Source organism: Suricata suricatta, chromosome 2 (genome assembly GCF_006229205.1).
Source record: "Suricata suricatta isolate VVHF042 chromosome 2, meerkat_22Aug2017_6uvM2_HiC, whole genome shotgun sequence".
Classification (NCBI taxonomy): Eukaryota; Metazoa; Chordata; class Mammalia; order Carnivora; family Herpestidae; genus Suricata; species Suricata suricatta.
The window spans coordinates 179,673,638-179,697,771 of NC_043701.1; the positions used below are offsets into that span (position 1 = coordinate 179,673,638).

Here is a 24,134-nt window from a genome sequence, read left to right on the forward strand (position 1 = left end):
ATATGACAGACATCAAAATAGTGGATAACTTCAGAAGGGAACAGGGGTGAGGGGGGCGTGCAAAGGGACTACTCCTACGGTGGTAACGATGTGTTATTTCTTGATCAGGTTGGTGAGTTACACAAAATGTTCATCTTATAAAAGTATATATTTAATGACCACTTTTCTACATAAATATATTCAATAAGTTCACATTAAAAAAGAAAGTCACTTCCCTTAAAACACAACGTATTTAGGTGGCTTCACCAGTGAATTCTACCAAACAGCTTTTCTAATTCTTTTTTTAAAGTTTTAACTTACTGATCTCGAGAAAGAAAGAGAAAGCACACGCTGGGGAGGGACAGAGAGAGAAGGTAAGTGAGAGAATCCCAAGCAGGCTCTGCACTATCATCGCAGAGCATGACACGGGGCTCGAACCCATGAACCGTGAGATCATGACCCGAGTCAAAGTCCCGACGCTTAAACCAACTGAGCCACCCAGACACCCCTCTACCAAACATTGAAGGAAAAACAAAAAAACACTAACCATTAATATAGCCTTTCAATAAATACATTCTTATTCAATGATGCTGGCATAACCTGATCCTAAAACTTGAGAAGAACACTTCAAAAAGGAAAATCACTGGGGTGCCTGGGTGGCTCAGTCAGTTAAGTGTCCGGCTTCGGCTCAGGTCATGATCTCACGGTTTGTGGGTTTGAGCCCCGCGTCGGGCTCTGTGCTGACAGCTAGCTCAGAGCCTGGAGCCTGCTTCCGATTCTGTGTCTCCCTCTCTCTCTGACCTTCCCCTGCTCACTCTCTCTCTGTCTCTCAAAAATAAATTTAAAAAAAAAAAAAGGAAAATCACCCCATCTTTCTCATGGACAGAGTTGCAAAAATCCTAAACAAAATATTAACAAACTGAATCCAAAAATATATATAAGTTGGGTTTCTTCCAGAGACGCACTTAAGATTTGAAAATGATCAGTGTAATTCACCAACACGAATAGCCTAAAGAAAATTCATATGATTATCTCAAAGAGATAAAGAAAAAACATTTGACAAATAACAAGATTCGTGAGAAACACACACACACACACACACACACACACTCACTCACTTTTAGCAAAAGAGGAATAGGAGGAAACTTCTTTAATCTGGTACTAAATGATCTATAAAAACAAACAATAAATTTACAAGCTAACATCATACCTAACAGTAAAATATTCAAAGTAATCTCTGAAAGGGGGAAAAAAGAAAAGGATGTCTTCTATTATTACTTCTTTTCAACATTCGGTTAGAGGTCATAGACAGTGTAATAAGAGAAGCAAAGTGAGAAAGGATTGGAAAGGAAGAAATAAAACTGCCACTACTCACAGTCTCCATAATTATACAGTTAACCACTGAACAACATAGGACTTACGAGTATGGACACCCCTCACAGTCAAAAAATCTGCATTTAACTTTTGACTCCCACAAAATTTACTAATAGCCTACTGTTGACTGGAAACCTTAAGGATAACATAACAGTCAACACATACTTTGTATACATATCATACATGTATTCTTACAATAAAGTAAGCTACTGGAAAGAAAATATTAAGAAAATCATAAGGAGAGGCATCTGGCCCTTGATTTCAACTCAGGTCAAGATCTCGTGGTTCATAAGTTCAAGCCCTTCATCAGGCTCCACGATGACAGCATGGAGCCTGCTCTCTCTCCCTCTCTCTCTGCCCCTCCCATGTTTCCACTCGCTCTAAGTAAATAAATAAACTTAAAAAAAATAAGGAAAATCCATTTATAGTACTGTATATATTTATTTTGAAAAAAACACAAATAAGTGGGCCTACGTAGTTCAGACCCATGTTGTTCAAGTCAACTGTGTATTGAAGAAAACCTAAAAGAATCTACTTAAACGACTAGTATCAAAGGATAAATCATTAGCCTTTACAAATAAACTATTAAAATCCAAAAGAATCTACAGGTAAACAAGAGAATGAATAAATAAAACTGCAATACAGTGAAATCTTACACGGCCCTTTCTCTTTCCGCCACCTTGGAGCCTGTGGAGGCCTGCTGGGAACAGGACTCCTGAAATGACAAATATGTCTGCAAGGCTGTGGTCCAAGGCCATTCTTGCTGGCTATGAGCGTGGTGTCCACAACCACAGGGAGAACACCGCTCTTCTTAAAATTGAAGGTGTTTAGGGGCGCCTGGGTGGCTCAGTCGGTTAAGCCTCCGACTTCGGCTCAGGTCAGATCTCACGTTCGTGGGTTCGAGCCCCACGTCAGGCTCTGTGCTGACCGCTAGCTCAGAGCCTGGAGCCTGCTTCCGGTTCTGTGTCTCCTTCTCTCTCTGCCCCTCCCCCTCTCATGTTCTGTCTCTCTCAGTATCAAAAATAAATAAAACATTTTAAAAAAATTAAAATTGAACGTGTTTATGTTCGAAATGAAACTCCAATTCCATCTAGGCAAGAGATGTGCCCACGTGTACAAAGCCAAGAGCCTAGTGATTCCTGGTGGCAAACCAAACAAAAGCAGAGCAATCTGCGGAAAAGTCACGCGTGCGCATGGAAAGAGTGGCATGATTTATGCCAAAGTCCGAAGCAACCTTCCTGCTGAAGCCGCCGGCCACAGACTCTGCGCAGTGCTGCACCCCTCGAGGATTTAGACGGACTAAAAAGTAAATAAAGGTGTAGCTTCATAAAATCTCGTAAAAACAAACCAAAAACCTTAAACAGCAGTGAAATGAATGTGCTACTCCTACACACAACTTGAGTGAATCTCACAGAACGTGGAGAAGACATTAGAAAGAACACTTACTGGAGTCTTCCATTTATACATTCAAAAACTGGCAAATTATTCTCTGATGTTAAAACTCCTGTGATTAACAGATACTTTTAGAGAGTAATGAGGGAGTGACTCAGACAGGATTGCTGGGGAGTTCGGGGAGTTTCTAGAGTCTAGAATATGTTACATCTTGACCAGGGTGAGAGTTCGTAGGTGACTATAGGTGCGTTCACTTTGTGATAATTCACTGAGCCACACACTTTAGATTTGTGCACTTTAACATATATATGCTATACCCTGATGCTCCAAAAATATTTACTATGAATTTTTCTAATCATAGTCCACTGCTTACAACATGTTAATGGTGGGGGTGGGGGGGGGCGAATAACATTTTAATGGTGGGGCGCCTGTCAGTTAAGCGTCCAACTCCTGATTTCGGCTCAGGTCATCATTACTGCACGGTTTGTGGGATCCAGCCGCACATCACACTCTGCACTGACAGTGTAAAGCCTACTTGGGACTCTCTCTTCCGCTCTTTCTGCCCCTTCCCCACTAGTGCTCTTTCTCTCAAAGTAAGTATTTAAAAAATAAAAGGTTAATGGCTCCCCACAGCCTAATAGTAAAATCTAACCTGTTAGGCATGACATAGCTGGCTCCTACCTTTAACCTAATCCTCACCTCCGTCCATCTCAAACACACGCTTTATATTCTAATTCGCCAAATTATTTTTTAAATTTTTTATATTTTTTATTTATTTTTGAGAGACAGAGAGAGACAGTACGAGCAAGGGAGGGTCAGAGAGAGAGGGAGATACAGAATGTGAAGCAAGCTCCCGGCTCTGAGCTGTCAGCTTAGCACAGAGCCCAACGTGGGGCTCGAACTCATGAACTGTGAGATCATGACCTGAGCCAAAGCCAGACGCTGAACCGACTGAGCCACCCAGGTGCCCCTAATTCACCAAATTATTTACAGGCCCAATACATGCTATGCTGCTTCGAACTTTCATGTCTTCCTTTTTTGAGATTTTTAAAATTTTTTTAAGCAATCTCCATACCCAACATGGGGCTCAAACTCACATCCCCAAGATCAAGAGTTCTCACGCTCCATCAACGGAGCCAGCCAAGCACCCTCAAACCCTCATGCCTTTAAACACTGGTTCCATTGCTTGAAATTCTCTCCTTCTTTACACCCCACCCACTCTCACTACACCTGCCCGTGCAATTTCCACCCAGCTTGAATACTAGCTCCTCCAAGACCCTTCCTATCCCTCTTCCCCAAAGCTAATCACTCTTTTCTACACACAGTTATCTAATATTATCGCACACAACAAGCTACCGTGTTAACTCTTCTGCGTCCACCCATCCTCTACTAAGCTAGAACCACTCAAGCACAAGGTCTAGATTTTCAGGCTGCCGGTGCCAAGCACAAGCCTTGGCCCATGGAAGTCATTCAACAGATTGCACCATTCTGTGTATATCCGTATGAATTAAGACAGTAGAGCCATCTGGGAGGGAGCGTGTTAGCATTTCCTCCATAGTACACGCTACAGCAATGAGCACACACACAACGATGACGGTCTAGTTAGTGGCAGAACCTGTGCCAAAACTCAGTTCCATGGACAGAATACACTTTTCAAACCATACGTTCACCTAAGGTGTTTCTGTCCTACTAGAAATGTAAAAAGTCTTTTTTCTTTCATACACAGATTTCCATAGTTTTGAGCTAGTAGAAACCAATTCAGATCACCTAGTCAAAAGTTTTAGGAAAGAACCTACACCTGGAGAAATTAAGCGGCTTGCTCAAGCTCAAGGTCAGGGCCAGAAGGGCCGAGACTAGGGCGCAGACGCCCTGTACCGCAGGGCTTCTCAAAGCAGGTGGTGCAACTGCTCCACTACTTCAGATTCACAAGCTTAGAATCCTCATTTTCAAGATTTTTTTTTAAAGTTCACGTTAAAATTTGGCTTTAACACATGAATACTAAAAGTACCAACAAGTTCAACCAAGAAAACACCATTTCCAGTTCCAATATCAAGCACTGAGGCGTCCAAAGGAATCTCGCGTTTTTGCATCCACCTTATTAGCCGATTCATACTCTCTTCTCCAAACCTATTAGAAACAGAGAATCCGTTACTCAAATACCAGAGGAATATAGAGCAAAGATTACAACTAGATTCCATTTAAGAAGCTTATTCCATTTGCTCAAGTAAGTCTTTTTTGAAAGTAAGAAGTAGCATCTGTGACTATTTAAGCTTCACCTCTACTAGTACTTAGGAGAAAACACCCCAAGAATAGGAGAGAACAGAATAAAATAGATAAGGTCAATATACTATTTATTACTGTTTCTCTACATCAGCGCTAACACTCGTGTATAGCTCAAAATTTTACTGCTTACTGAATAAAGACAATCACAGGATGATAGTAATTTCCTAATACAGGCTCCCCCCCGCTGCTAACCACAAGTAGAACACTGCTATGAAATCTTTCCGATGGCAAAACGGCACAGAGCAAAGAAGCAATTACCAGTAATGTATGTGGTAAACTTTTGTGAGCATGCCCAGACCCCAAAAATAACCTCTCTTAGGCCTAATACCTTAAGACACATCTTGCTAACAGATGCACAAAATAAATCAAGGTAAAGCACACTGTTCAAAGCTATGGCAGCTTGATGGTGGGACGCAGAGTGTAGTTTCTGCGGAAGGAGCTTGGCACCATCAGTCTTGCTGTTAGTGGTGGGCACTGCCTCTATAAGGGCTCATGATGCAAAACAAACGGTGAACACTATTTTTGCTCTTCACCTTTTTTTGTAAAAGTAAAAATCCTCAGGCACCTGGGTGACTCAGTCAGTGAAGTGTTCGACTTCGGCTCAGGTCACGATCTCACAGTTCATGAGTTTGAGCCTCACATCAGGCTCTGTGCTGGCAGCTCAGAGCCTAGAGCCTGCTTCGGATTCTGTGTCTCCCTTGGTCTCTGCCCCTCTCCCACACATGCTCTGTCTCTCTTTCTCAAAAATAAACAAACATAAAAAAATTCTTTTTTGAAAAAGTAAAAATCTTCAGAATTCTTTTAGTTAGCAAAACAGGTACTACTGTAAGTCTTTCATAAAAGCCAATGGGCATAATGTGAATTTTGAAAAGACTGGGGATACCTGCATAGTCAACCAATTTAAGTCTGGACCATTAAAAGTGGGAGAAGAGAGAGATTCTTTAAATCTACCCACTAAAGCCAGAATCAGTCCAAAGTTCCCAAGAATTTTAGGCTTTCTTTAGGATAAGCACTTAAAAGACATAAACACACACACACACACACACACACACACACACACTCACTCACTCTTCTGAATCATAATTCCACTATTTTTTCTAACTCACCAGATTTCTCCTGTATCTCCATATTCTTGGAAAGTCTGCAGTTCTCTCTCATAGACAGCATCCCAACTATATAATCAAATGCAAAGCAAGATTCTTGAATTAAACTGTATTAGGAGTATATGTTTCTAATACATTCTAAGTACTTATGACACAACGGTAAAACATTATTGTACTATCAATAAACACACATAGATCAATCCTTTAACATCCTTGTGTTAAAAGTATGAAAGACACAGACCAGCAGTGTAAGTTTACACAGATAAAGCACTACAATTTCTGACATGTTAAAAATACTGTAGAGTTTATGGGGCGCCTGGGTGGCTCAGTCGGTAAAGCGTCTGACTTGGGCTCAGGTCGTGATCTCACAGTTCGCGAGTTCGAGCCCCGCGACCGGCTCTGTGCTGACAGCTCAGAGCCTGGAGCTGCTTCGGATTCTGTGTCTCCCTCTCTCTCACCCTCCCATACTCACGCTGTTTCTCTCTCAAAAATAAATAAAACATTTAAAAATTTTTTAGGGGCGCCTGGGTGGCTCAGTCAGTTAAGCACCTGACTTCGGCTCAGGTCATGATCTCATGGTTCGTGGGTTCGAGCCCCACGTCGGGCTCTGTGCTGACAGCTCAGTGCCTGGAGCCTGCTTCAGATTCTGTGTCCCCCTCTCTCTCTGCCCTTCCCTGCTCTCTCGCTCGCTCTCTCTCTTTCTCTCTCTCTCTCTCAAAAAAAATAAAAGATAAAAAGATAAAACATTAAAATATTTTTTAAAAAGTTTTAAATACTGTAAGTTTACCTTAAAAAAAATACAAACAAGTTTTTGTTCAAGGATCCCTAAGTCCCAAACACAAATCCAAAATTTGACTATTGTATAGGCGAAGTGTCACCACAGCACATCGCTGCCTAAAACACGCAGACACAAAGATTTTCTATCATTAGGTGGGTTACTCACGAAGGAAATCACCAAACATAAGCTCTGCCTAAAAGTTAACTCCATGTTTAGGATTTACTCCTTTTAAGTACAGTTCCCTCTCCCCATCCTTCTCTTCCTCTTTCATCTCTCTAGAATCACCGCTCCCTCTCACCCCTCCAACTCAGCTCTCATCCTTACCCTCCTCTGTCATTCGTTCATTCATCTATTAATTCGTTCATAATTAGTGAACATCGATGTAAGGTCAGACCATTTTCTTCTACCCCAAGATGCCCCACTATCTCCTCGCTCCTTCCTCGGGTCACCCTTTCACTCCCACCCCCTCCAGCTCCCACATCCCAACCCCATCCGCTAAGCCTTAGCAGTGCCGGATCCCCACTACGGTCGGCCCCGCCTCCTCGCCCCAAGCCTGCCCCTCGGGTTCGAAACTCCTACGAGGCCTCCCCTAGAGTTTCCGAGAGCATTCCGCACCCACGTGCTCTTTACACATCGACCCCTTGAAAAGCCTTTTAGCCACCTACAGGGTGGCCCCTCGGGACTCCAGCCCATCAATCTCCCTCGCTTACCTTCCACGCGTCACGCCCCCAAGGCCCTCCCCCTCTTCCGGGGCCCCATATCCCTCCCGATCCCTTTCCCGGGGCCCAGCCCTGGCGGTGCCACTCACGCTCCCCCGCCGTACGCCACACTCACTGCTCTCGAGTCCCCAGCGCCGACGGGGCAAAGCCATCCCCTCCGGGACTGCCCCCTCGGGACCGCACCGCGGCCCCAGCGCAGCCGCCGCCGCCGCTCGCGCCAGAGTTCATCCCGCTCCGCGACCCAGAGGGCCGTTGGGACCGCCATAGAGACGAAGCACGGACAGAGCAGACTTGTGGACGGCGCCTCTAGGCGGCGGGAGGCGGCCCACTCGACTGCTCCTGGCCCGGCTTCTTCCCTTAAGGGAAGGGGACCTTGCCTGAAATAATTTACTTTTTAAATTATCATTTTATTGAAGTATAGTTGACAGTCGAAGTTACATTAGTTCGATATGTTGAAATATTCCATTTGTAATTTACTAGTCCCAGATTCGGCCTGTTAAAACCTTCCATTTTGTACAACTCCTCGGAGCTTCCTTCTTCTTGCTACAGGGGATGTTGCCTGATTCTTGAATCATTGAATAAAGGCAATTAGATATTTAAAGTTACCCAGCTGCGTTTTTTGTAACAGGACTACTCAAGGTACTGCATTTGGGAAAAAGTAGGGAAACCCCCACTAAATAGGTGGAGCCAATACTGCTCACTGCAAACGCACAAATCACCTCATGTATCCACATCGTGGTCGGAACTGGCATGTAGATGGGACAGCCCACTGCGTTATTTGGCTTCCTGGTCAGAAAGCTAATTTAATTTGTAGCTGGGATTCTGCCTTAAAAATAGCATTCTACTCTCTTGGGACTTGACACCACTGGTGGACATGGGAATTTATGCCCAGAGAAATAAATGCCTTATGACACCCCCCCCCCAAAAAAACCCAGAAATACTCCAAAAATGAGGATCAGAGTGTTGTGGAAGAACGTGCTGGGAGTTCAGATGCCCAGATGCCTGTCTTAGCTGTGCCCCAAGCCAGGCACCTGATCTTGTCCAAGACTCCCAACTTTTGTGTGTTTCAGCTATTTCGGAGTGCACCACTCCCGAAATAGACAGTGACCTGTTATACCAGGTTGCTCCCGACCAATGAACCTGAGATCCATCTGCCTCTTGGTCTGACTACCATTGGGAGTTCTGGAGTATAATGTGAGAAATCGTATGGGCCAAAAGTCTAGAGGATTTTCCGTAGCAGCCATGAACAGTCAAATGTCCCAGGCCAGGCTCTCGAAGGCTTGTAATAAGGCTGCCTTCCAACCAAATGGAATGTTTCCTAGGCTACGTTTCTGTTGACTCAGCAGACAGAAGTCAAGTAAGTCCCTAGAGGTAAACAGCATCAACAGTTGCCTCTCCAGTTAACAGAAACTCCAATTAGGACCGAATGTGCATCTCCTCCGATAGAAGATGTTCCAAGATCTTCAAGCAATCCCTGGTGATAGACTACAGTAAAAGACAGATGGGGATCCGTATGTATACTGATTAAAGAACTCAAGAAAGAACGTAAGTAACCTTATTACAGTGTAATAAAACCACCAAATGCCACAGCCATTTAGTGCTGCCCTGGGCAAGCGGTTGTTTTGATCTTTTGAAGACTCTAGATGCTAAAGAAAGCAAGCTTGAATATGACTAAGTCTTAAGAAGTTTTAGGTTCTAATTAAGAAGTATCCATGAAAGATAAGGCCGTCTTCGATCTGGTGTCTTGCCAACACTTAAGATGTTTTCGCTGTGTGTGAGGAATGCTATAAACAGTTGTTGGTATGGAGCCCTGGAAAAACCCTCTGTTTATACAGAGTTCTTTCTGTGGCTCCAGGATTATTCTGGCTGTTTAGTCCTGTCGGCTGTGTGGGGCACCACCTCTGATCACCCAGGGCAACAGGATTCTTAGTGGAGGGTTAGAGAAGTCCAATCCGAGTGGAACTGCCCATCACCAGGGAAGAGGCGGAATGTGCCAAGGAACACAGCCGCTCTCACCAGGTGCCCGTTACTTAGGCAGGGGAGGCTCTTTGACTACTCTGGGTTGCTTCCTCTCCCTCTCCTGCTGCCAATCACTGCAGCCTAGAACCCTGCTTACCTCCAGCTTCTTTGAAACCGGGCTTGTCAGAGTTTCTCAAACACTTACCAACTGGCAAGCCAAAGGTCAAGTTCCAGGCTTCACTTTCGTTGATCCTCTGTAGCGATCAGCGCCGTTTGGGACCTCTTTCTTATAAACCGCTCCTTGCTTTCCCAGCACCACCTGCTCTTAAGTGAACCTTCAAAAATTTTTTTAAATGTTTATTTATTTTTGAAAGAGAGAGAGGCACAGCGTGAACAGGGGAGGAGCAGAGAAAGAAGGAGACCCAGAATTCAAAGGAGGCTCCAACCTCTGAGCTGTCATCACAGAGTCCAACACAGGGCTTCAACTCACCAGCCGTGAGATCATGACTTGAGCCAAAGTCAGACAGTCAGACGCTTGACCAACTGAGTCACCCCAGTGAGCCTTTTAAAAAGAGAGGTAGGGGCGCCTGGGTGGCTTAGTTGATTGAGCGTCTGACTTCGGCTCAGGTCATGATCTCACGGTTCGTGGGTTTGAGCCCCACATCAGGCTCTGTGCTGACCACTAGCTCGGGGCGTGGAGCCTGCTTCGGATTCTGCATCTCTTTCTCTCTCTATGACCCTCTCCTGTTCATGCTCTGTCTCTCAAAAATAAATAAAATGTAAAAAAAATTTTTTTAAATAATAATAAAAAATAAAAAAATAAAAAGAGAGGTAGGCAGGTGCTGCTCTGGAGTTGGACTCAGGTTTTGAGTCCTGAGCCTGTCATGTGTGATTATAGGCAAGTTCTTTAACTTCACAGGGCCTCAGTTTGCCCATCTTTATACAACAACAATAATAATAGTGCCTGTGACATTAAATGAACTAATTCCTGGGATGCCTGGGTCGTTCAGTCAGTTAATCATCTGCCTCTTGATTTCAGTTCAGGTTACGATTTCATGGTTTGTGAGTTCGAGCTCTGTGTTTGGCTCTGTGCTGACAGTGTGGAGCCTGCTTGTGACTTTCTTTCTTTCTCTCAAAATAAATAAATAAATAAACTTTAAATAAATTAGATAAGGGCTTCTGGGTGGCCTCAGTTGGTTAAGTGTCCAACTTCAGCTCAGGTCATGATTTGCCATCGATGAGTTGGAGCCCTGCATTGGGCTCTCTGCTGTTGACAAAGATCCTCTGTCGCCTCTCTATCTTCCCCTTCCCCACTGGTGCGCTCTCCCCCTCTCTCTCTCAAAATAAATAAACTTTAAAATTAGGAAATACGGGAGCGCCAGGGTGGCTCAGTTGGTCAAGCACCAGACTTCAGCTCAAGTCATGATCTCACGGTTTTGGGTTTAAGCCCCATGCTGACAGCTCAGAGCCTGGAGCTGCTTCGGTTTCTGTGTCTCCCTCTCTCTCTGCCCCTCCCCTGCTCACACTCTGTCTCTCTCTCAAAACTAAAGAAACATTAAAAAATTTTTAAATAAAATAAGTAAATATGGTAATTCCTGTGAAATTCTATGTGCCTGACACATGGTAAATGCTCATTAAATGCTACCTCGGCTTCTTCAGTTATAACATGGGATTCAAAATGGGTCTATTTCAGAGCACTGTTAGGAAGATTACATAATAGACTGTACACGTTAAGAGCTCAGAACAAATCTGAGAGTGAGTGTTCGGCACATGTTAGCTATTGTTCTTACTATTCTTGACTTCCAATTGCATCCCCTACCCCCAGCTCCAGGCTTTTCTGGCAGCTGCCTAGAAATCCCTTGTTACGTTCAACTCAACCTGTTGAGAACCAGAACTTTCTTGCCCTGCCTCCTCTCCCAACCCCATTGCCTCCAAACCCTCTCTTCCCCGTGTTCTCCATCCCCGTGGCCCCTGACCATCCCGCCATCAGGCAAAGCAGAGTATGGTCCTTGTTCTGTCCTTCTCTCACCCTTGGTACACAGCTCCTCCCGGTCCCCCCTGGCCTCTGGGCTCACCCACCACTCCACCTTCCCTTGGGCCGCTCAGGCTCACAACTCTCTAGAACCACTGCTACATCTTTGGAGTAGACATCCCTCAAGCTGCTCAGCTCTAGGACCCTTCCCTGGTCCCAGCCATCCACTGTTCCCCTGTCTTCCTCCACAGAGGCCTCCAAGACTCAGCCAGGTTTTCTCTCCTTCTGTGCCTGATACCCTTATTCCTTTCCTTTGCATTTTCTTGCCTGATCACAGACTACAAAGTCAAGCCATCCTGAACTTCAATCCCAACTTAGTCCATACCAGGTGTGACCTTGGGCAAGTCACTTAATTGAAACCTTTTAGGTCTTAGTTTCCTCTACTACCTGTTGGGCATAGTGAAACTGGACTTTCTTGTCTCTTTTAGATCCAGCTTCACAGTGTGGCCATTGCCTGCATACGTGCACCTGCAGAAATGCATAGGGGGTTTTGATAAATACATAGAGATGGAATCTTACCCTTTGCATTGTTTGCTAGTTGCATTTTCACTTAAGAATATTGTAGTGAGGGGCGTGTGGGTGACTCAATCAGTTAAGTGGTGAATTCAGCTCAGGTCATGATCTCACTGTTCAGAGTTGGAGCCCCACGTCAGGCTCTGTGCTGACTGCTCAGAGCCTGGAGCGTGTTTCAGATTCTGTGTCTCCTCTCCCATTCATTCACCCCCACTCTCTCCCTCTCTCTCTTTCTCTCTCTCTCTCTCTCTCTCAAAAATACATAAATGTTAAAAAAAATATTGTAGCGATAGAAGCACCTGGGTGGCTCAGTCAGTTAAGATCTAACTTTGATCTTGGCTCACATCATGTTCTCACAGTTTGTGGGATCGAGCCCCGCATGGGGCTTTGTGCTGACAGCATGGAACCTGCTTGAGACTCTCTCTCTCTCTGCCCCTCCCCAGCTGGTTCTCCCTTTCTCTCTCTCAAAATGAATAACACTTAAAAAAAAAAAAGAATATTGTTATATATTTGGAGGTCTTTTCTTTTTTCTTTTTCAATGTTTTTATTTATTTTCGAGAGAGACAGCATGAGGAGGGGAGGGTGAAAGAGAGAGGGAGGCACAGAATCCGAAAACAGGCTCCAGGCTCTGAGCCAGCTGTCAGCACAGAGCCTGATGCGGGGCTCAAACCCATGAACTGCAAGATCGTGACCTGAGCTGAAGTCGGAGCAGATTGAGCCCCTCAGGCACACCTTGGAGGTCTTTTCTAATCAGAACCTATAGATCTCTTTTGTCTTCTAAACTATTCCTCGACAATAGAAATGATGGCTATCATTCAGTGGGCCTTCACTGTGTGCTGGCGACTGTGTTAAGTGTCCATCATGCAATCTCATTTACTGCTCAAGGTTGCCACTTCAGGCAGGTGACAGTAATCTCATTTTACAGAGGACCAAACCAAGGCACAGAGAGGCTGCGTAGGTCACACAGTGAGTGCTAGACCTGACACCGGAGGCCAAGCCATCTACTCTAAAGCCTGCCTCCTAACCACTGCATGGGTGTGTTCTAGCGCTATGGGAGTTTTACTGAAGGTTTTTCATTAGAAGGCAGTCCAGAGGAATTACTGCATCCAATACACAATATTATACCCTACCGTATTCTCATCTCTCCCCAAAGTTCAGAATCTCACTGCAGCCCACTCATCTCTGTTTCTCTTTCTCCTTATCCTGGACAATGCTGTTGGTCCATCTAGGTTTTTCCTCTCTCATCTTCTCCTGCATCTCAAATCTTTTCCTCGGGGCCACCCAAGGCACCTTGTTAGTAAGGAGCGTATTCCCTTTATTAGCTTCTTTTGTCTCCGTCCCCCTCTAGCACCTGCTAAAAACCTACAACCATCTTCTGGGGGAGCCTCCCACTTTTTATGCAGCACTCACTCAACAATCATTTGGGGGGCAATGCAATTACGTGTTGGGTAACATCTACACGCCAGGCATTATTCCAAATGCTGGACTCCAGCAGTAAGCAAATCAAAGATGCATCCCTATCTGCATGCAGTTCAGAGTGCACCAGTGGAGAGACAAAGACAATATGCTGAGAAATGAATAAAATAGGCATGATGTTAGATGGTGATAAGTAGGAACGGGGAAGGGAAAGCGGGGAAGGAGTATCGAGAAGGTCAGGTTGGGGCTGCGGTTCGGTTAGGGTGAAGAGGGAAGGATCCTCTGACCAGGTGGCACTAAGTGAAAACCTACAACAGGTTGTCAGAGGTTATATCCCCAGGGAAGCGGCATCTAAGACTGAGATGAACACAGAAGTTTACTAGGGAGTGCTTTCAGGCTCAGCACTGGGCAAGGGAAACAAACAGAGCTGGACGGAGGGAGTTGTTGGACTGGAGTGCCATTGCAACAGCACCTCAGCTAGCACCTTTCCCCTACAGGGCACTCTGGGGCTCAGACGACCCTTTGGAATTGCCCCCGGTTGGAAGGAAAGAGGTGAGCCTTTATCCATCTACACTGATGAGGCATTGAATGTTGGTTACCCAGAAAATGAGGAGTGACCTTAGGCAATGACACTATATGGAGGGTAATTCCATGAGAAAGCTGACTATTTCTCCAGCTGGGGAAGATGCTGGGTAAGGTAGAATCCTAAGTCCCATAAGGGTGGGGAAGGGGGGTATGGGTCCCACATCAGAGCATCTAGAGCAGAGAGATAAAGGAGTAAACCTTGCAACTATCAGTGAGAAGAACACTCTAGGCAAAGGGAAGAGCAAGTGCAAAGGCCCAGAGATAGGATGAGATAGGGATGCCCAGGAAGCAGAAAGACTAGTGTAGCTGTAGCAGAGCTAACAAAGGAGACAGTAGCAAGAAAGGAAGTCCAATGAGTAATAGGAGCCACGTCATTACAAAGTTTGGGTCTAGACCAAGAAGCAACATGCTTTAAATTTTAAGTTTAAATTTTAGCATGACCAATTTAGTTGCCATGTTGAAATTGCATATGGCAGGGAAGGGGTTAAAGAACACAGGGATTTCCCAACCTCATCCATGGGGCTGGGGGGGGGGGGGCGTCCTATACATTGTAGCATGTTTAGTAGCATTCTTGCCGTCTAAACACTAAATTACCAGCGGCACCCTCCGCCAAGTTGTGACATCCAAAAATGCCGCCGGACACTGCCGAATGTCCCCTGAGGGGTAAAACTGCCCCAGTTCAGGGCTCTTGAGTTACAGTCTGTTAGAAAGATCCAGAAGGAGTTGATGGTTTAGACCACCGTGATAGGTGATAGGTGTGCTGGTGGTGTTGTAGGATTCTCGATACATTTTTAAGACTGTGCTGACTGATCAAAGGTAGGGGGAGGCGGACAATGATTCCAAGGTTTTGGGCCTGTGCAACAGTCAGAAAATAGTTCTTTTGCTGAACTTTTGGAAAACGCGTGGCAGGAGGAGACCTGCGGGACATCAGGAGTCCAGTTTCGAACCTGAAAGATTGAACGAAGGGAAAAATAAGGATTCTTGAGCTTCTTTTCCTAATTTTGTGATATTTCATTTTGGCTGTTACATTTTAATTTGTTGTTTCAATCTTCTTTCCGTGATTTTTCGTTACATTCGTGTTCTTTTGTTACAGAATCTACTCCCTTCCCACCTCCACTGCTACCACCATTTCACTTCCAACCACCCCCAAGTCACCTCCCTCCTGCGGATTATAGTTCCACCCTTCCCCTTGCCCCCTCTGCCACATTATTAGTCTCCACGCTGCGGCCAGAGTGGTCACACGAAAATGAAAATAACATCATGTTATTTCTATGTCAAACGCAAACCACGCACTTGTTTGAATCATCTGCCTCCTTTCATTTCTTGAGTTGGCTTTTATTAGTAAGACTTTCATTTGCAAAGAGAAAAAACGATTTGGGGAACTGTCAAGGGGTATACAGAAAAGGCAGTGGCTGAGGCGTGCTGGGAGCGAGACGGAGGACCCGTCGCCAGGGCGGGCTCCAACCGCGCAAACCTGCGTCTGTCTGAGCGCGCACTCGCAGGCGCTCCGACCCCTTGGCCTCACCCGTCGAAGACTTCATTTCCCAGGATGACAAGGGGCAGGGCCGGCCGGAAGGCGGTGTGCCGTCCGCGGGGCATGATGGGAGAATTGGAGATTTCCATCATGGCGGCTTCCATTTCGGGCTACACCTTCAGCGCTGTGTGTTTCCACAGCGCCAACAGCAACGCCGACCACGTAGGTGCCGGGCCCCCCGCCGCGGCTGCTGGAGCTTCCAGCCTCCGTCCCGGGCCGGCGTCTGCGGCCACGCTGGGACCGCTCGCGGCTCTCCCTGGGCTCCCGGGCTGGCCCGAGGGGCAGGTGACCCGGGCGGCTCCCGCCCCCGGCGAGCGCCCGCTACCCCGGGCTCCTTCGCCCCCCGGATGGGCGCCCTCACTCCGTGCCTAGCGTCTCCTGGCCTTCTTGGGACAGCCGTCTTGTTTTTAGCAAATCTGTCTCGGTTGTCAGCCAGCTGTGTCTGGAGTCGCTTAGTGGAAACCGGGCTCCTGCCCCTCCCTGAGAGGCTTCTAGACTTGCGAGGGGCTCCCGGGGTCGGCAGAGAGCCGAGAGACCGAGCTGTAGTCTGGGAACCGAGGCACCCAGCCCCGCCCGCCGGTCTTACAGGTTGTTGTGGGGTGCGACGAGGGAAACCATGGCTGTCACTATTCATACTGGTTAGATACGTTCGTGGCTTTTCTTCGCCTCGATGGAAAATGGAGAATGTAAACAGGAGTGTTTAGGTGTAGGGTCTGTTTGCCTTGAAGTTGCATTTTTCGTTCCTTGGCGAATGTTCTAAAACCTCGGCGCTCGTCGCAGCGAAATAAGGAAATGACAGGCCTACGTATGAGTGATCGGAAATGCATAGGCTTCGGAGCTCACGGAGAGCAGAGCCTGTCGGCCTCAATGTCTTTATTTTACGAATTGTCTTTTAATGTCATTCGCCTGGAGGGAAGTTTCTTTGTGAAACTAGAGAACTTTTATCTTTAAGTACATGCGTAATCTGCCCACCAAATGGAGGGGATATATAAAAAGACGTCAATAGTGAGTTAATTCACATTTGTTTATTAAGTGTGCGGGGGTTTGTGGTTGTCATTACAAAGCAAAATGGTACAGTGCAGAATAAGGAACTGGATTTAGTTTGCGGTCTGTAACCTTAGCTTCCATTAATGAAAGCTGATCACACAGAGATGTGATTCTGTTAGTAAATTGGATGGCATGAAATTACTGTACTTTTCATCTCTTGGGTGTTGCCGGTAGAGATGATTGATAGGAATACACACAAGATGGGTGTTTCCAGAGTGAGTTCACGTCTCTGGACACTAAGGACTTTGATACTATAGCCAGGTATTTAATAATGTATTGAAGTTCTATATATAGGTTGTTTATGATACTCTTGATGTCCTTAGAAGTATTAAATATGTTTTCAGTTATGCTTCTTAACATCTCTAGTTCGAGGAGTGCCTTGTAAGATCACAGTATTTGCAAAAGACAAGAGTATTGTTAAGAATAAGTTACCTTTTGAAAAGTAGATGGTTTTTCTACAAACAGCAGTGACATGGCCATATCACCTAGGTTGTTATTAATTTAATTCGAGATATTCTATTATATCTATGCTTTGCAAGACATGGTGCTTGACTTCATGGAAATTTTCACAACGGTAGCTTGCAACTCTATCTCACATGACCATAGCTGTTTATGTTAATTTTGCCACAATTACATATGCAGACTCCTTTAATTTCAATTTTACATATTTTAAAGTTGAGGAATCCAAAATGTGCTTTTGTAGTGCATTCTTGTTTTCTCCGGAAAAGAAATTAATTTGAAATCACTCATTCTGTAGAGCTGAGGTTAGGAAGGTTTTTCTGTAAAGGGCCAGATAGTAAATATTTTAGGTTTTGTGAGCCAGTCTCTGTAGCAGCCACTCAGTTGTACGGAGAAAGCAGCAGAGGACAATAAATAAATTAGCGTGACTGTTCACAGTAAAACTTTAGTTATGAACTCTGAAATTTGAATTTCATATACTCTTCACATCATGAAATAGTCCTATTTTTATTTTTTTTCAGCCATTTAAAAGTAGAATCTATTCTTGTTTTAAACTTTTTTAATGTCTTTTATTTATTTTTGAGAGACAGAGAGAGAGACAGTGTGAGCAGGGGAGGGTCAGAGAGAGAGGGAGACACAGAATCCGAAGCAGGCTCCAGGCTCTGAGCTAGCTGTCAGCACAGAGCCCGACACGGGGCTGGAACCCACAAAATGTGAGATCATGACCTGTGCTGAAGTTGGATGCTTAACCAACTGAGCCACCCAGGCGTCCCTAGAATCTATTCTTAACTTGTGGGCTATACACTAACAGGCATGAAGCTAGATTGAGCCCACATACTACCATTTGCCTCCTTCTGTTGTAAAGTAACAGTGGCTCAGATAATCCAGATTAGTAGATAATAAACACTCATTTTACATGTGGCTTTGGAATGTCTTGATGTCACTGTTGACTTTTTCAACCTGAGGACTATGATAGAGTTGTCAGGTGAAATACAGGGCACTCAGTTAAGTGTGAATTTCAGATAAATAGGAAGCAATTTTTTAGTGTAAGCATATCCTAAATATGACATAAAAATTGTACATTGTCTGAAATTCACAGTTAATTGGATAGCCTGCATATTTATTTTCTTAGTCTGGCAATCCTAAACTGTGGGACACTGGAAATCTGTAGATACATTCTTAAAGTTCTTTTTATTTTTTAAAAAAATTTTTTGTAAGACAAACTAGACTTAATTTTTTTTTTAATTTTTTTTATTTATTTTTGAGAGACCAAGAGAGCCCGAGCAGAGGAGGGTCCGAGAGAGAGGGAGACACAGAATCCCAAGACAGGCTCCAGGCTGTGAGCTGCTGTCAGGACAGAGCCCGATGCAGGGCTGGAACTCACAAACTTCGAGATCATGACCTGTGCTGAAGTTGGACACTTAACCGACTGAGCCTCCAAAGCGCCCCTTGAAGTGTAAACTTCTATAGGAATTGAAACTTTGTTTCACTTTAATTTTTATTAACTTGTTACAAAGACAAAGCTTCTCTATTGTTGTGAGAACTCATAACCAAAAGAATTTTACGGATTAAAACAAGCTATTTTAGTCACTGTTTCTCAAACTAATAGTCATGAGCACTCCTTTAGGCTTGAGAGAAAATTTTGTAAAATGTTTTATTTTGAATGAGAGCGCATGTGCATGCGTCTAGTTGGGGGAGGGCAGAGAGAGAGAGAGAGGGAGAGAATCCCAAGCAGGCTCCCTGCTGTCAGCACAGAGACCCATGCAGGGCTCTGTCCCACGAACTGTGAGATTATGACCAGAGCCAAAATCAAGAGTTGGATGCTCAACCAACTGAGCCACCCAGGCACCCGAGAGAAATTTTTTTTTAAAAGGATATGTATATTACTCAAGTTTGAGAAATGTCCTGTATATGATGACTTGGGATTTTGGGACACTCTGCTCCCCTAATTCAATACAAAAGCTTTGCTGTAAAACATGTCCTCACCCCCACAGATTCCAACTGGAAATATATATGTTTTAATGTTTATTTTTGAGAGAGAAAATGTTGTGGTGGGAGGAAGAGCAGAGAGAGAGGGAGGCAAGGAAGCCCAAGCAGGCTTCGTGCTGTCAGCCCACAGCTTGACACGGGGCTTGAACCCAGGAATTGTGAGATCATGCGTGACCTGAGCTAAAATCAAGAGTCAGATGCTCAACCGATTGAGCCACCCAGGCGCCCCCCAACTGGGAATATTTTTAAACTAGGAAAATTCTTTAATTGATTTGAAGGGTTAGCCTGGAATAGAAAGGTATGTAGTTCTAGGGCATTGTTTCGGGGCACCCGGGCGGCTCAGTCAGTTAAGCGTCCAACTTCAACTCAGGTCTTTATCATACAGTTCGAGTCCCACATTGGGCTCTCTGCTGTCAGCTCAGAGCCTGTGTTGGATCCTCTGTTCCCCCCATCTCTCTCTACCGTACGCTCTCTTTCTCTCTCACTTTCTGACCCTCCCCTGCTCTCTCTCAAACTAAATACATAAACATAAAAGGGAGGCATTGTTTCAACAAATATCCTCAGCCAGTATTTATTGAGCACCTCCAACGTGTTAGGCACTGTGCTGGGTGCCGATAGAGCAGTGAACACACACAGAGTCTCTGCTCTCATGGGGCTTACATTTTAGTAGGTGTAGGCATTAAAAAAAATTTTTTTTAACATTTATTCATTTTAGAGAGAAAGATAGACTGTGAGCAGGGGAGGGGCAGAGAGAGAGAGACACACACACACACACGCACACACAGAATCCAAACTGGGCTCCAGGTTCTGAGCTGTCAGCACAGAGCCCGATGCAGGGCTTGAACCCACAAGCAGTGGGATCATGACCTGAGCCAAAGTCGAAAGCTTAACTGACTGAGCCACCCAGGTGGCCCGACATTTATTTGTTAATATAAGGATGTACTAAGCAGCAGCGAGTGAGAAGACTGAGAAGGAAAAAATGCAGCGGACAGGAGACAGAGTTTCTGGCAGACCCTGTTTCCATTATGTTGGCCAGGGAAGGCGCCTCTAATAAGGTGCCATTTGAGTCAAGAGCCAAATGGATGGGGGCTCCTGGGTGGCTCAGTCCAACTCTTGATTTCGGTTCATGGCAGGATCATGTTTTCGTGAGTTCAAGCCCCATGTCGGCTCTACACTGACAATGCAGAGCCTGTTCGGAATTTTCTCTCTCTCTCTCTCTCTCTCTCTCTCTGCCCTTCCTACATATTCTCTCTCTCTAATATACTTTAAAAAATTATTTTTTTAAAAAATGAGCAAAATGGAGGGAAGAGTGGGCCGCGCGACTCTGTGGGAAGGGGATTGCAGAACAGCTGTTGGCTCACCCTCTCCAGGGAAGTTTCTGTGACAGACGTTAACGTTCTCCCAGGGCGCCTGTGCTGAGCGTGAGGACACCCGCTCGCTCAAAAGGTTACGTGCTGAGCCATCCAGGGTTTACCGAGTATGTTCTCCAAAGGTGTGAAGATACAGACCGCGGTGTTTATTAAGGAAAAATGATCATCTGAGCGATAAGAAACTTAGTTGCTGAAATCCTTTCCCACAGCCCGAACAAGAGCAGTTCATTGTGCCTTGTGTTAACCTCTTGCTCCTTTTATCGTTAACAGTGCTTTTAAAACAATGAAATAAATTGTATGGGGCGCCTGGGTGGCTCAGTCGGTTGAGCGTCCAGCTTTGGCTCAGGTCCTGATCTCACAGTTCGTGGGTTCGAGCCCCGCGTCCGGCTCTGTGCTGACCGCTAGCTCAGAGCCTGGAGCCTACTTCCGGTTCTGTGTCTCCCTCTCTCTCTCCGACCCTTCCCTGCTCGTGCTGTCTCTCTCTGTCTCTCACAAATAAATAAAAAACATAAAATTTAAAAAAAAGCAAGAAATTGTATGCTGTTTCCAGAAAACAACTTCAGAATATTTCTGCTTCCTGAGCTTTTTTGATAACGGTTATTACTCAATAGGATTTATGAAATGAATTCACTCTACTTATTTTTGCTGGTTTTTTTTTTTGAAGCGATAAAAGTATTTCATTGTGTATGGAATCCTTTATTCGAACAATCCAGTTAATCGATACATCTCAAATTGCTTTAGTCTTACTTGTTGGTTTGTAGAAGAATAGTTTATTTGGTAAGCTTTTTGGATTATTGTTAAAATGTTATTATAATGCTGTCCATTCCTCTTTTTTTTTTAATTTATTTTTTTAATGTTTTATTTATTTTTGATACAGAGAGACAGAGCATGAGGGGGGGAGGGGCAGAGAGAGAAAGAGGCACAGAATCTGAAGCAGGCTCCAGGCTCTGAGCTAGCTGTCAGCACAGAGCCTGACGCAGGGCTCGAACCCACGAATGTGAGATCTGACCTGAGCCGAAGTCGGAGGCTTAAGCGACTGAGCTACGCAGGCGCCCCTATAATGCCGTCCATTCCTCTTAATTGCAGTAAAAAGCTGTCGTTATTTTTAGTTTGCAACTATTTTCTTTTATTATTTTTAGGAAGGATTTCTGCTGGGAGAGGTAAGACAAGAGGAAACATTTAGCATCAGTGACTCACAAATCAGCAACACAGAATTTCTGCAAGTAATCGGTGAGTGAGTTAGTCGCTGAGCTTAGAGATACTTTTTCTCTATCGATGCTGTGTGTTTTGTCTTTGGCCCTTACCTGATTTGAATCTGAAAGATTAAAGGCACATAGAAAACAATTAAAATTACAGTGCAGATCATCTGCCCAGATACCAGGTATGAGATGTTTTCTGAGTCAGTGGGAGCCTGCGGCGGCGGCTCTATGTGCACGTGGCCTTGTAAAGATGTCTCTTACCCCCTGGCCAGCCCTTCACTGATCTGCTCTGCGCCGCTTCCCTTGGGCGTCTCTTCAGCACCACAGCGAACCCCAAGTTTGCGTGTTGGGCTGTCCGCCGCTGTCAGCATCCCCTCTTGCTGTGACGAATGGATGTGTTGGGCTGGTCTTTCCTGGAGGGATCTGGCAAAGATGTTAATGCTTGTGTACATGAGCTGTTTGCTAAATCTACGCAGCCTCCTGGAGAACAAGCCAAGCAGTCCATTTTGGGGCGATTGCCCGGGAAGATGAAGGAGCATTTACAGATGCGCCCACTCTCCTCGGATCAGCCCCGTTTTTGATAAATAGGGATCACGCTGCACCACAAGCATGTTGCCAGACAGCGTATCCTGATGCTCAGAACACAGCAAGGGGCATTTCCCTTCTGCAGCCAACACTTCCTGACCGTCACGTGTGGGGCGTGTGCCAGGCAACGAGGGGGTGCCCAGATGCCTCTCTAGCTGCCAGGAGTGTGGCAGGGGGGCAGGAGGGTAAAGAGAGACACCAGACAACCGCACAACATGAGACCCGTAAGGAAGGAACAGAGACAGTCCCCTAAGTTGTAAAAACACTCTGCTGGTGGCTAAAATCAGCAAAGATGTCATGAAGGAGGTGAACTTAGGGCTAGTGGGCGGTGCACTCAGAGGAGCCCAGAGCAGGGAGTGCATAACATATCCAGGGAATCTGGCCCGTTTCTACACGACTGAAATACAGAGTGTGCAGGGGAATGGTTTCTGGTTTGCAGTGTCGCCGGGAGGTCAGGTTACGTTGGGGCCACGTCATCAATCTCAAACCTGTTCTGAAAGTCTTTCTAGTACATCGGTTGGGAGGCAGGATGAGGACTGAGGTGGGGGTAGGATGGGTGGGGGGAGGCAAGAAAATGTTAATTTCCTAAAGGACCAAAACTTCAAAACCCACTCCCCACAATAATGACTTACTATGAAGACTTGATATGCTGGGTGTAGCTGCTCTGAGATTTCATTTTGCTTAACTCTTTAAAATCCTGAGATAGAGACTCTGTGTCACTGCACATGTGTGCAGTTTTACTGTTTGCACTTGGGTTTTCGAAACGAGTTTGGTCTATGAAGGTTAAAATGCCGGAGTTAACTGACAGCAAACCGCACAAGAAAGAGCTCTCTTAGCTGGCGCGGTCACAAAAGTAGCATTTCTGACGAGTGTCCTGGCTGTGTAGAACGGTACAATAATTCCAGTTCTGCAGCTTAGTGCACTCTATCTGCTCTGCAAACCTGCTGGTTCTCGCAGTAAATACGTTTCCATGGTATTGCAGACGCGGAGAAGTGCCGATCGATAGAGAGCCCCATGACAACCATCTTCTGCACAGCGTTTGGCTTATTAGCTATATTCATTTCATTGTTTGAAACGGATTATGGCTCTCAGGGGCAAAGTGTTTGCTGGCATTGTCTTAGAAGTCCTGTTATCGTTGGAAGAGTGTTCTTTCAAAAATGAAAGCATGTTAGAAATATCAGCCAGGGGCTCTGGAAAACCTGGGTCAGACAGACACATGTTAGCTGAAGGGCTATGAGTAGGAGTTCAGACCAGTGGGGTAAGGAAACTTCCTGGTGTGGCTTACCCCCCAGAATGAGAGGTTCTACATAAAATGCACTGACCACAGTCATTATTTGGTGTACGTGTCTGAATCCACATGCAGACCCCTTTTCTTCCTCTGTGTGATAAGGACTTCATAAAGAATGAGTGCTACATTCAGAACACGAAGAGTCGCATTTCATGTTGACTACATATTAATTTGAAAGGCTGTGCTAGCACATTAGGTAGAGCTGTCTATCCTTAGTTCTGGGAAGGGGAGGGAACAGAGGTGGCACTGCTGCAGTTACTGGAAAGGTTGGGGGTGCTGGAGCCACTCAGTCGCCCGCGGAGGGAAGGAGACATGGGAAGATCAGCCAGCACGGCCTAGGTCCGGGGGGCTTACAAGGAAATGAGTGCAGAGACGCCATACACGTGTAAAGAGGCGTCTGGACCGCGTGGACGAGCTTAGAGGCTCAGCAAACGCTGGAACCACAGGCGAGGCTGCCCTGCTTCTGCCGTTTCCAGGGCTGCGTGCGAGCTGGCCTCCTTCTGACCCGCGGCTTCCTCGCCTTGCAGGCC

General features: G+C 45.5%; 2 protein-coding genes across 5 annotated transcripts in view; one reads left to right on the plus strand and one right to left on the minus strand.

Annotated features, from left to right (window-relative positions):
- Positions 1–7,877, minus strand: part of EEF1AKMT2 (EEF1A lysine methyltransferase 2) — a 29,741-nt gene extending 21,864 nt beyond the window's left edge. For 2 of the 3 annotated variants that reach the window (XR_003905785.1, XM_029932758.1), the window contains exons 1-3: positions 7,744–7,877; positions 6,135–6,200; positions 4,758–4,872 (exon numbers count right to left, since the gene is read on the minus strand). Coding sequence is in view for 2 of the 3 variants with exons in the window: in XM_029932758.1 (XP_029788618.1) it covers positions 4,758–4,872; positions 6,135–6,200; positions 7,744–7,856 (294 nt within the window). In the remaining variant the exon portion in view is untranslated. The remainder of the gene's footprint in view (positions 1–4,757; positions 4,873–6,134; positions 6,201–7,743) is intronic. The other variant, XM_029932759.1, reaches the window with a different exon arrangement.
- A 7,853-nt stretch (positions 7,878–15,730) lies between these two features.
- The window catches only part of ABRAXAS2 (abraxas 2, BRISC complex subunit), a 29,535-nt gene continuing 21,131 nt past the window's right edge, over positions 15,731–24,134 (plus strand). The window contains exons 1-2 of one of the 2 annotated variants that reach the window (XM_029932761.1): positions 15,731–15,829; positions 21,672–21,762. In XM_029932761.1, the coding sequence (XP_029788621.1) occupies positions 15,731–15,829; positions 21,672–21,762 (190 nt within the window). The remainder of the gene's footprint in view (positions 15,830–21,671; positions 21,763–24,134) is intronic. The other variant, XM_029932760.1, reaches the window with a different exon arrangement.